At 29.9% G+C, this 11830-nt stretch overlaps 1 protein-coding gene across 2 annotated transcripts; it reads right to left on the reverse strand.

The window, feature by feature from the left end:
- Positions 1–195: 195 nt before the first annotated feature.
- Positions 196–7254, reverse strand: Mapmodulin (acidic leucine-rich nuclear phosphoprotein 32 mapmodulin). 2 transcript variants are annotated; one of them, XM_017904930.1, is made up of 9 exons: positions 4514–4578; positions 4317–4445; positions 2439–2582; positions 2176–2295; positions 1992–2104; positions 1793–1899; positions 1614–1690; positions 1355–1445; positions 196–917 (listed from the first exon to the last, which is right to left on the reverse strand). In XM_017904930.1, exons 2-9 carry the CDS (start codon positions 4386–4388, stop codon positions 859–861), a joined length of 783 nt encoding a protein of 260 aa, XP_017760419.1. In that variant the 5' UTR covers positions 4389–4445; positions 4514–4578; the 3' UTR covers positions 196–858. The 2 variants fall into 2 exon arrangements, with proteins under 2 accessions (XP_017760419.1, XP_017760420.1); XM_017904931.1 differs by lacking the exons at positions 4317–4445; positions 4514–4578 and adding an exon at positions 6884–7254.
- Positions 7255–11830: the final 4576 nt, after the last annotated feature.

Genomic DNA, 11830 nt, shown 5'->3' on the forward strand with positions numbered 1-11830 from the left:
ATCAAAACTATTTATTTAACTTACATCGAAACAATGAAACTGAAAATACTAAAATATCTTTTACATGCTAAACCAATTCGTTTTTGTTTATATCAATTATACATTTCAAACACTATTACTCTAATAAACGAAATGTACATACTTCTTTTTTATTTCTTCATTCTTATGATGCAAATTCCTATCTTAATACGTCTTTCATAGATATAAGCTCAATGTATGAGCAACATATATTTATCTCTTTATTTTCTGTCCCAAAAATCACAGAGGCGTAATGCACCTCAATGTATGGTGTAAACCTGTACAAAAGTTGTTCCTCATTTACTCTATACTTATTCATGGTACAATAATAATGTATTTAAAATGTAACTTATGTAACCTTAGTACTGTTTAACGATGACTGCATTCCAGCGTGACCAGCCTTTGGCCGACTGGAGCTAACAGACAAATATGCTCCTTCAAGTGTAAAACTCCACTGTTGCCTTTTTCGAGACCTTCAATATCTGATCTTTCACCCACTATGCAACACCACTAATACTCTAACTATATACTCTATATAAAATATCGTTAGTATAACTAAAACGCGCTGTGCCCAGCTGGAATGCAGTCCTATTTTATGCCATCATTATCTTCTTTCATTTTCATTCACATTCCTCTTCTCCGCAATGGTAATCGTTTGTTGTTCCACAGACAATTTGTCAGTCAATGATTTACTGATAAATTCACACCACTAACTGTAGTCTGTCATTGGTCGGTCAATTAGTTTGATTCCCAGATGTTCACTCGGCGTCTCAATTATTGTTATTATTTATATGAATTTTACACTCATTTAACAGTATCAGAAGCCTGCTCTCTATGGTTCTAGTTCCCTGAATCTCCATCTTCATGTTTTCTCTTCTTACCTCGAGCAGGAGACGATTCTATATAACGCAATGAAAGAATGTAATAAAATTGACCACATTAATGTTCAACTGCAATCATGTTTCTTTTCTAAATAATAGCAGACAACTTTAAAATAAACAGATCTAATTTTTTAAAATATTTCTTATATTATTAACCCCTTGCCATGCCATTTAAGTTTCGATAGTGTGTACCATAGTTAACAGAAACGTCGGTTACACATCGCGCCATTTCGTCCGAACGCGGTGAAGAATCGGCGAAAACTACGAGTCTAACCCGTGATGTTTACGTTGAGCTCTATCTACAAACCACGTCTCTCGCCCGCGATATTTATGGTTTGCCCGATTACCTTACCAAGAGTCTCGCACAATATTATAGGCGAAGGGGCTAACTTTTAGTATCGATAGTAAAATAAATGAATTTATTTCCATTAAAAAATATACACAAATTTATTTACCTTCTTCTTCATCCTGTTCATCATCTTCATTTTCATCGTCATCTTCTTCTTCTTCCTCTTCACAGAGGAAATCATCTTCATCACTTTCATCCTACATTATATTAATCAAAGTTAAGAAAAGTCGGAATATTAGTAATTTATCGTGAATATTTTTAAATCAAAACATAATTATAATGCAAGTGCTATACTTTGCACCAAGATCTAAAAATAAAACTTAAAATAATTTGAAACTTAAAAACTTGAAGCATGGATGATTTACCTCAAGACCCTCCTTGTACACTGCTGCTAATCCTACACCACCATCATCAAAATCTTCATCATCTTCTTCATCTGAGACTAAAATTTTATTTTTATTATTAAGGTATGAATCTTTCGTCATTTTATATTAATTTGTTATTTCAATAAATTTTTTAACTTTATTTTCAACTTTTAACCAACCTTCCTCGCTATCTTCTTCATTAGCATCTCCATCTCCATCTTCATTTCCATTTACTTCATCATCATCCCCTTCGCTGTCCTCTACCTCACAATCATCTGTGTCGAATCTATCATATAAAAGCAGTTTATGTTTTAATGTATTGAAAAAGGATGAACAAAGTTATTAAGTAAAATATTTGATTTCTTTTAAATTACATACCCATCAAGGCATCGAAGACTGGAAATAAGACTAAAAACTTTCTCTCTATAATTATCCAAGTTTGTTACTTCATTATTAAAGAGATCCAGACTTTTCAAATTCTTAAACTCCTTCTGTAAAACAAAATAATGTTTAATACATCTAATATTCGCAAATAGTGTATATATAATATCAATGAACTTACTAAAGGTTGAAGTGTATCAAGATCTTTGATCTTGTTTCCACTAAGATTAAGATGAGTTAATTTGGGACTTGACTGAAGAAGATTTAAACCTCCAGAAATTCTGTTGTCACTAAGTTCCAACTATAAAAATAATTTGTTTTAATTAATCTTTTATAATACTTCAATACTGTACTCTAATTAAAGTACTGCAAAGGATGGTTACTTAAAATATATTCTATTGTATTTTATTTTGACTGTAAAATTGTATTTATATATTTCCTTACCTTTTTAAGATTTGATAGTTTTGGAAAGCCTTTTAGACTGGTAAGACCCACATTGATAAGACTTAGTGATTCTAATGCAACAAATTCATCTGTCAGGCCCACTATATACGTACTCCGACAATTATCAAGAACAAGGTCCGTAATCTGAAACCACAATATTTTTATAAAAACACATGAAATACAACAAAAATAATATTGCAAAATATTACAAAAATAATACGTCTCATTCTATTCACAAGTATATAACAAATATGACATTGGTAACACTATAGCTTTATTTATAGGAAAGAAATGTATGTTTTAGAATAAATATAATTTTATATACAAATGATAAAAGCTAAAAACTAAAATCAAGATCTCTTACTTAAAAATATTAATTCCTTTCTATATTATTTTTGCATTTAATGATTTAAAATTTAATAATTTGAATAACAGTTTTCAATAATAAGTGATGAATTGCTCTGATTAAAAAAACTATTTGTACACGACAATAGTATTATACTCTTAATTACATTTGTAAGCTTAGATGTAGAGTGAAATTGTGAATATGAAAACTTGGTGGTATATAAAAAAGGTAATAGTCGCTAAAATTCAAACGAACGATAAGCTTTCGCGGGAGATGGGCTATTTTATTGATCGGAGAAAGAGAAAGGTAAAGAGAGAGGGGAGATAGAAAGAAGACAGGAGAAACAGGGGTGAGAAGTGTGAGGGGGTGTCGGGATACAGGGGTGATGTGGTAGTAGAGTGCACGACGCGTCTTGTTTAGCGGCATCAGAAAAGCCGGCAAGCGATAAGTACTGACTGCGGCACGCGACAGAAGCGAATCCGAGTAGTCTCAAGTTCTAATGTTATTGAAATTCATTTTATCTTGTGTTAAAATGAATTTCGATATAATTCATTTTACCTAAAATTTTTAATAAAATATTAAAATATAATTACGCCATACTATTTACATTTTTAATTTGAAAAAATTTTACACAGTAAATTAAAAAATTAATTTGTTAATTGTTACTTCAAAGAGTTTTGGAGTAAGCCGAATATATATTGCTGCGTAGCAAATTTAGTGACGACAAACCGCTTTCACGCGAAGCTTCAGAGTCGTCGCATGTCCTTATCTTAGATTCACTGCCCGACATTCCGACCGGCCGGCTGATTGGCTGCGCCGTGCGTTGCACTGATCGTAGTGGAAGCGTTTACGAGAAGTTGTCGTGGCTTATAGGAGCGGATCAATGACAGCTACAAGTTAACTAAGAGATGGATACATGGGAGTATTTGACGAAACTTCACAATCATATTGACTAGAAAACACATTTGTTTTTATTTTATAAGAAATAAATAGTAAATCAATAGATATGTAATACATATTAAATAATTATAAATACAAAATTCTCAGAATAGAATTTTGAAAATTCCTATATGATAAAAATTTCATAATTAGAGATTTTTTATCAAATTTTATATTTTTGCTATTAATAATAATTTATAATTTATTTTTTATAACATGAAATAATTGTTAATAAAAAATATATAATGTTAATTTTAATATTTCAATGGCACATTGTTTAAAAATTGTTTTTCATCTCAGAAATATTAATTAAATTTGACTTCATATTGAAGGGACATGCCACTCTATAAAATTGTGCTGGTTTTTATGCAACAGTTTATAAAGTAGTAGCTACGGCACTGCTGAATGAACTGCATCGCAACGCCGGTGGTTAACGTGATGCAAACGCCCACGCATATATATTTTACACTAATGTATAGAAAAAATCTAAATGATGGTGTTGAGTGTTGCTCAATTAATGTAATAAAATTCGTTATGTACAATAAAAACGTGAGAAATGGTTATTTTGATTTTCTTATTGTTCCGAAACGTACGCGTGTCAGTTGGTGACAGAGTGGACTCGTCCAAGATGGCTGCACAGTGATCAGTAACATACCATAAGACATGATTGCAGATTAGATACATAAGAAACCTTATGATCGATTCGGCATCGTTCGTATACACTGAAATTACCGGAAATAACTTTATATCATATGCCACCTTAAAAGTTGTAGAATACACTCGCGCGCACCGGAAGACAATGGCGACGTTCACTCGCACGCGCATCTCATGGCAGCACCTCATGGCACGCACAACTCTTCCCGCTGATAATTGATTTACATAATATACTTTTACCACTTGTGAAAAAACATGTAGATCGTACATGTGGCACAGTTTTTATCAAAAAAATGTTCTACTACATTAATCTTACAAATATAATTATATTTTTACGTATGTTGAAATCTATATTAAGACGACATAAAAGATTGTTTATCATTAAGTGATTTGTAGCATAAAACACGACCAACAATTTGTTGCCTTTTCAAGCCAGATTGCACGTAATAGGCATACTTTTCAAGTTTTGCACGACAGTTATATATAGAATCACATTTTATATTAATTATATTTAGCTTTCGAATCATATGTTATCTAATTACAATTTTGTTGTGAAAAAACAATTAATGAATTTACATTAATATATAACGAAAATATGAAGCAAAATGCAATCTTCAATTTTATTGTTTCACAAATTCTTTCAAGTTCAAGTTTCCATTTGACCTTGGTGGATATAACGTTCTTGGAATACCGAAAATTGCGGTCAAAGGACTGTTAAGTTCTGACATAATACTTTACATGTAAGTAACCGTAACTTGTCAGCAAATGCATATGAGGTTGCATATGTTTCGAAACTCGTTCGAAAGGGGCACCATCTTGTCAAAGCCTTTTTGTACTTCGCTATTGCGTTGTACGTAAGATCAACGGAGAAACACTGGGAAAGGTAATTTAATATATACGAAACGAACAGTTTTCTAAAACGTCTTGTAGACGATCTGTTAAGATGTGGTTGCTCCTGTTAATAGGAACACACGTACGATGCACGGTAGTTTAAAAAGAGGGGCTCCTAGAGACAGCCACGCCACGCTATAATTTGATCACACGACTTGCGTATAACATGGAATTTTAAATAAGAAACGATTATATCTGTAATTATACGATTCTCTCAAAAAACATTTATTGATTATTAAAGAGTTCAAATAATCTAACAATATACTAATAGTAGAAATTTCTAGAAGAAATATCATTTCCATAAATTTTTGAATATATTTTTAAAATAAATCTTTTATGAAAAGGAACTATTGTAGGCTTAATCGCTCAAAAAATATTTTGTTCAATATTTTCTTATATTTTAATTGGAAAACATAATACTTACACAACGTTATAACTTTAAATCAACATAAAAAGTCAGTTTCTCTGTAAAATTAATATTAAACAAATATACGAAAAATTTTTTAATTTGTATGTCTTTTTCAATATAAAAGTTTCGAAATTAATATGGAAATCTTCCAAGAAAAAGTTTATTACGAAATTATTTAATGTATTTTTAAAGATCAATTAATTACCAACATTGCGATTAAGATAAATTATGCTACGAAAATAACAATAAGCTCGTTATCTAGCCAAATGCTTAATGTTCATATAAATATTATTTTTTTAATTCTTTATACCGACTGAAATAACCACGTACATAAAAAATCAGCCATTGCAAAGAGCAATATCTCCATTGATTAAACATGTTTTACTTTCTATGCCAACGACGCTGATTCTACGATGTATTACATCACAAATCAGCAAGATGTGGTATATATATAATACTATACGTTTTGTAGTAAATAAAATAATTCAAGTTCAAATGCATTTAACTGCGGGTTGTATAGTGCTTTCTCTATGAACGTAATAACATCTGCGGCGCGATAAGGGACACTTCGTAATTCAGTAGAAAGCTTCGTATACTAGAAAAACTTGGGAAAACTTGATAAACGATTGGTTGATCAACTATTCGTTGAATTCAGTCGACCAATCGGCTCTCGAGTTTCTCAGTTTTCCAGCTAATACGATACAACAACTGGCCTGGGAATCTTCCCTAACTGGATCGGTTTCTTCGAATTTTCCGCCGATCTAGTAAAAGGACGCACGCGATAACAAAGTTGAGACCCAAAATAAAATGTTCGACCGAAGAGGAAAGCAATAGAACAAAACGCGTCATGTCGAGACGAAGTAATGAAAAATCACGGAGACAGGCCATTTAAGCGAACCACGCCATGCCTGTTACTCTTGTGGCAATCGTAGCATCTCGTGTCGGCATCGAGAACACGTCTTCTTGTCCGATAAATCGTCGGAGCCACGCGGTCGCCGTCAAGAAATCCGAGTTCTCGTGCGTCTTCGAGGAGCCAGTGGCGTGCCGCAGAGCGAGTGCGTGGTGTCGGTGTCGCGCGAGGGAACACGATTCTCTCTGCACCCGCTCGCAGACCTGCACACGATAGAACACCAAGCACGCAACAACCCGCGGTATCGTCCCGTGTCGAGCAAAGCAGTACAATAAAATAAGTGGGGTTCGGCTTACTTCACCGGGGTTCCTTCCCCGTTTTTCGAGCTCTACCCGCTTCTCCATGGCCGGCAAACCCGTTTGTAACTCCGTACACAGATCACTACACCTTCCTGCGTCGCAACAACTAGTCGCAACCTTGCTTTCAAACCGGGAATATGACGGACGGACCACGGTCGGTCACCAGTCGGACAGAGCCACCACCGTACCGAGGAGCCAACCCAACGGCGGTTCGATTCTGGCCTAGGCCCTATGCTCTCTACACTCGACTCACCGGACTGGCGGGGCCCCCACACAATAACAACCCACGAGGCGGGAAACGAAACACATGTCTGGCACTACTTTCGAAGCGACCAATCCCGTTCTTTTGTTCGCTCGCGGTACCGACCAACTTGACATCTTGCGGCCTTTTAGGCAACTTTATTTTAGCGCGCCTAAATTCATTTCCTTTATATAGCCGATTAAAATGATAATTTTTTCGTCATCACAATGATCAAACACTTTTGTATTAAAAGAATTATTTTTTATTAATCAATCCAAATATTAATTTTATATAAAAATATCTTAGAAGTTGTTTTGATTTTCATTAATAATGAAAGAATTTGGTAGTTTACACCCGTTACCGCAATCATTTTGAAACTTCCGGCGCTCGTGTTAGACTATGAAACTTCTTATGCTTACTTTATTTTACGTAACATTACCTAAGAAAATTCAATGTAATTCTACGACTAATTGACAATTTGACGCAGAAATAAACCAATACTTTTTGTTTTAATGCCCAATAACATTAAACAATTGCATATGCGAGATATCGAAGTTAATATCGAAATTCAAGTATCGATAAGACGAAACAATTTGAAGTATGTTTCATACTTTCTATCATTTAATATTTAATTTATTTTTGTTTCATATTTTAATTGAATATTAATATAACTATAATTAAAATAAAATTCGAAGATTTTATTTAATATATTAATATATATATATATATAATTTTCATATTTAATGCAATTAAGAAATGTTAAATATTTTTAATAATATAATTTTAATTATAAATTAATTACATAAATAAGTTACATTAAAGTTGAATTCAAAACATTAAGAAAAAGTGTTTCTTGTAATCCATAAAATTTAATATAATATTCTCAGTCAAGTCGTGATATCTATGTTTGATGCTCAAGTGATCCGCCCCTGCAGGTGTAGAATCCGTGAAGGGTTGAGATCAATATGCGCTCATTGATTGCACTGTAGCTGCGCTGTGTCGGCCTCGTCGAATTTGTCGTCCTCGTAGCACAAAACATTGAGCATGAACCTACCTGCTTGCTTGGTTGCATTCAACGTGCACCTTTCACCGCCGTGTGCACAACTGAATTACAAGACTAGAATAAACGTGTTATACGATACCACATAATGTCTTTTTTATCGATACAGCCTCCCGTTATAAAGTTTTGTGATAAGCAAGCGAGACTCAATAATTTCGAAATTACCTGTTTCATCGATCACCATACGTTATGTACGAAAAATTCGTGTAAGTTTAATGCATCTTACCATTTAGTGATGCTAACATTTGTCGGAAAGCATAATTTTGTAGGAAAACGTTTCAAATTATTTAAACAGTCATTTATTTTAATACGTTTTTTTTAAGTATCATTTACCGTATTCATAAGTGTTAAAATTATATTAAAATTTTATATTGAAAATATAATATTGTAGAATCAGTATTTCTATCGTAAATAACATTAGGAATTATAAAATATATTCTATAGGGTATTTTTATTAAAATAATATTCATATTTAGGTGAAACTATTGAAAACATTTTCCATATGACATAGGAAGTGATTGTAATTCGTCAATGATCATGTATAATATAGATTGTATATTAGTACACATAATCAGATATATTATTGTGAATGTGCTTCTCGAAAATAAAGAATTGTGATTAATAAGATTATTTAAATGAAAATTGATGTGTATGGATATTAAAAATTTCAGTATTTTAATTTCTTCAATCAAACGTGTTTATCAATACATGCATTTCAATATGTTCTGAGATATTTAATCTAACAAAGTAATTTACTGCTTCGTACTTCATTAATTTCTTTTAATACATTAAAAATTAGAGAACTACGTTAACGAGAATTGCACTTTACTCATATCGATTGTATATGTATCATAGTGTATATTACACGGCCAATCAAATTACTAGTTATAAATAAACATGGCTCTCTTTCTTTAATCCGTTTTCGTCCTCTGCGCAGTGTCAAGAGCATATTGAATATATCATATGTTCTGTACTGATTACAGTTCCTTATTATGATTATTCATACAATATATAATATTATATATAATCTATAAAATAATAAAAACATTTAATAACAAGAATATAAAATACACGAATATAATTGCGCAATTCTTTTTCTTATTTCGCTATAATTTTATAAAATTGTTTTATCCATGGAAATATAATCTGATAGAATAAAAAAGCAATAAAAATAGTAGTAGAAACTTAAAAGATACAGCAATTATACACCAAAAATGTTTATTAGGAAAAAAATATATATATTTCTTTATCAATATATATGTATACATAAATTTATGTAAAAAATATTTGTATATTATTGCAATAAACAATCCATTTATATTACAATGTGCAGTAACTGTTTATATTTCAAAATACTGTGAACAATGTATAAATACAAATAATTCTTTTTTTTGGGATTTAATTGCTTATTAAAAAATAGCTTATTAGAAAAAGTACATATGTGACTATCATTCAATTTGTAATTTTGAGGTTTCACAGTTACTGCTTTTATAGCACAAATTATTACACTGGGTTACTATGATTTAATTTACTTATTACTACTAAAGTATTATAAAATATATCATGAAACAAAGATATTAACCCTCTATAACGACATATAACTTTCAAATTGCATATATACAATTATATACGTAAATTTTACTTTATTTGCTTATCACTGTATTTTTGTATTCTTGAATTTTGTTAGCATACTATAATACTGATACTAACAAACTATTTATAATAATTATCAGCTTCTATATTTGAAATGAAAATAAAAAATGATTGGTAAAAAAACTCCATTACTGCCACTTATCAAATGATTATTACCTTACGTTATTTTTATTAAAAATAACAAATACACCCTGTGAAATCGTACACAAATTTAGTATAAAATTAAAAGTATAATTTACACAATAGGAAATACAGCATTTAATTTTTCTGTTTTTCATTTTTATGAAAGGATTTGAAAGTTTACACTGATTAAAAGAATTAAAATAACAGCTTCCCTACTAGGGAAAAAGAATACATGTAACTACAGAAAAAGCTGTAATTGTAACACTTAACCTATTGATATTAAATGATTAAACATAATTAAACAATTAATTAAGTTTCTTTATTTAATATTCGTGTTAAAAATTATTGATATGTGTTCCAAGCATTTTTTAATTACTGTCATGGAAGTAGTTGTTATGGTAAACAAAATTTGACACTCTCACTGTTAGCTATATAATAAATAACAATTGCTATGTTTAAAATAAATATTTAATTTATTTGGAAACTATAAACATTTATTGTCGTAAATACAAACATTTAATTATCTATAAAACAAAATAAGAAACTAAAGAAATTTAAGAATGTTATTTAAATTTATGATTAATGTATGTACATGTTTCAAAACAATAAAATATTAATATTTTTAATCCTGAATGCAAAAAAGCAATTGTGAAAAGAAAAGGAAATGATAATAAATGAGATAATAATATGTGATTTTCAACAATTTGAGTGTTAGCAATAAGATTGAACACATTTTAATGATGGCAGTAATAGCTTCCAAAATATATTTTTTAATCATTAAATTTATAAATAAATATTTAGATATTAAGTTACAAAATTATTTTTTGTAATTGAACATATTAAATAATAATATTAAAAAATAAAAAGAAAAACTTATGCTTTTGGTCAATATATACAAAAATTATGCAATAACAGCAGATTCAATTAATTACATAAAGTGACAGTAATTGGATCTTTAATCCTAGTTAATTATAATTTTTTTCTTGAACACAAATAAAATTCTAGTTTTAGAGGGTTAAAAAATATAGTGATGAATAAAAGTATAAATAAATCATATAAAATATATAAGATTTCCTAAAGATATCAGTAACAAATCGCATTATTGCATATTAAGGGACATTTACAGTAATATCAGTGATATGTATGTATTTTCCACACACTAAAGAAAGAAGATGAAAAGAAAATGTTTGCTTAAAAATAAGAGATTAAGATTTTCAAATATTTATATACATTGTTAAGCAAAATGAGCATGATCTTGAAAAAAAACAAAATAAATCACTATGTGTATAAACATTTTGTGTGTGTGTGTGTGTGCGCGCGCGCGCGCGTGTCCATACGTGCACTAAATGTATAACACGTTTCCATTTCAAAATATTTACAATAAAAAAACTTTATTTCTTTCTATAACCTTAACAAAGTAGAGTACAGATTTGTCAATGATCTTACCTCAAATACTATTTAATACACATGAAATTTTATATATAAAAATGTAATAAACAAAAATATTATTTTATAGCTATTTTATATTAATATTTCTCTTCCCAATAAAAAAAATTTGTATTTACTTTTATAGTAGTATTTAATACACGTATAGAAACGTTTAATATAAATTAAAAAATATGGCCAAACAATAAAAAAAATATATCTTGATTTCTTGCAGAAATCAAAGAACTACATAAACATAGTTTATCGCATATTCTTTTTTCATATCTATGTTTTTATGTACAAGTAGTTTCATATTAAAAATATGTTTTTAAAATATAAAATTACATGCATAAAATTTCGCATTTTGTTATTTCCTTTGATATTCACATTTGAGAATATTATTTTGAGTTATTATTCTCATATTACTTCTTTTTGTATGACT

This window comes from Eufriesea mexicana, unplaced genomic scaffold, assembly GCF_001483705.2.
Source record: "Eufriesea mexicana isolate 0111107269 unplaced genomic scaffold, ASM148370v2 scaffold3519, whole genome shotgun sequence".
NCBI classification, from domain to species: Eukaryota; Metazoa; Arthropoda; class Insecta; order Hymenoptera; family Apidae; genus Eufriesea; species Eufriesea mexicana.

Bases quoted from the DNA above. Each gene is read 5' to 3' on its own strand.
- Mapmodulin (XM_017904930.1), bottom strand. From the start codon at position 4,388: ATGTCTTATGGTATGTTACTGATCACTGTGCAGCCATCTTGGACGAGT. The intron at 1,900-1,991 runs GTATGTAATTTA...TTTATATGATAG, and splicing joins AGTCTTCGATGCCTTGATGG to ATTCGACACAGATGATTGTG. The intron at 1,691-1,792 runs GTTGGTTAAAAG...ATAAAATTTTAG, and splicing joins TGAAGAAGATAGCGAGGAAG to TCTCAGATGAAGAAGATGAT.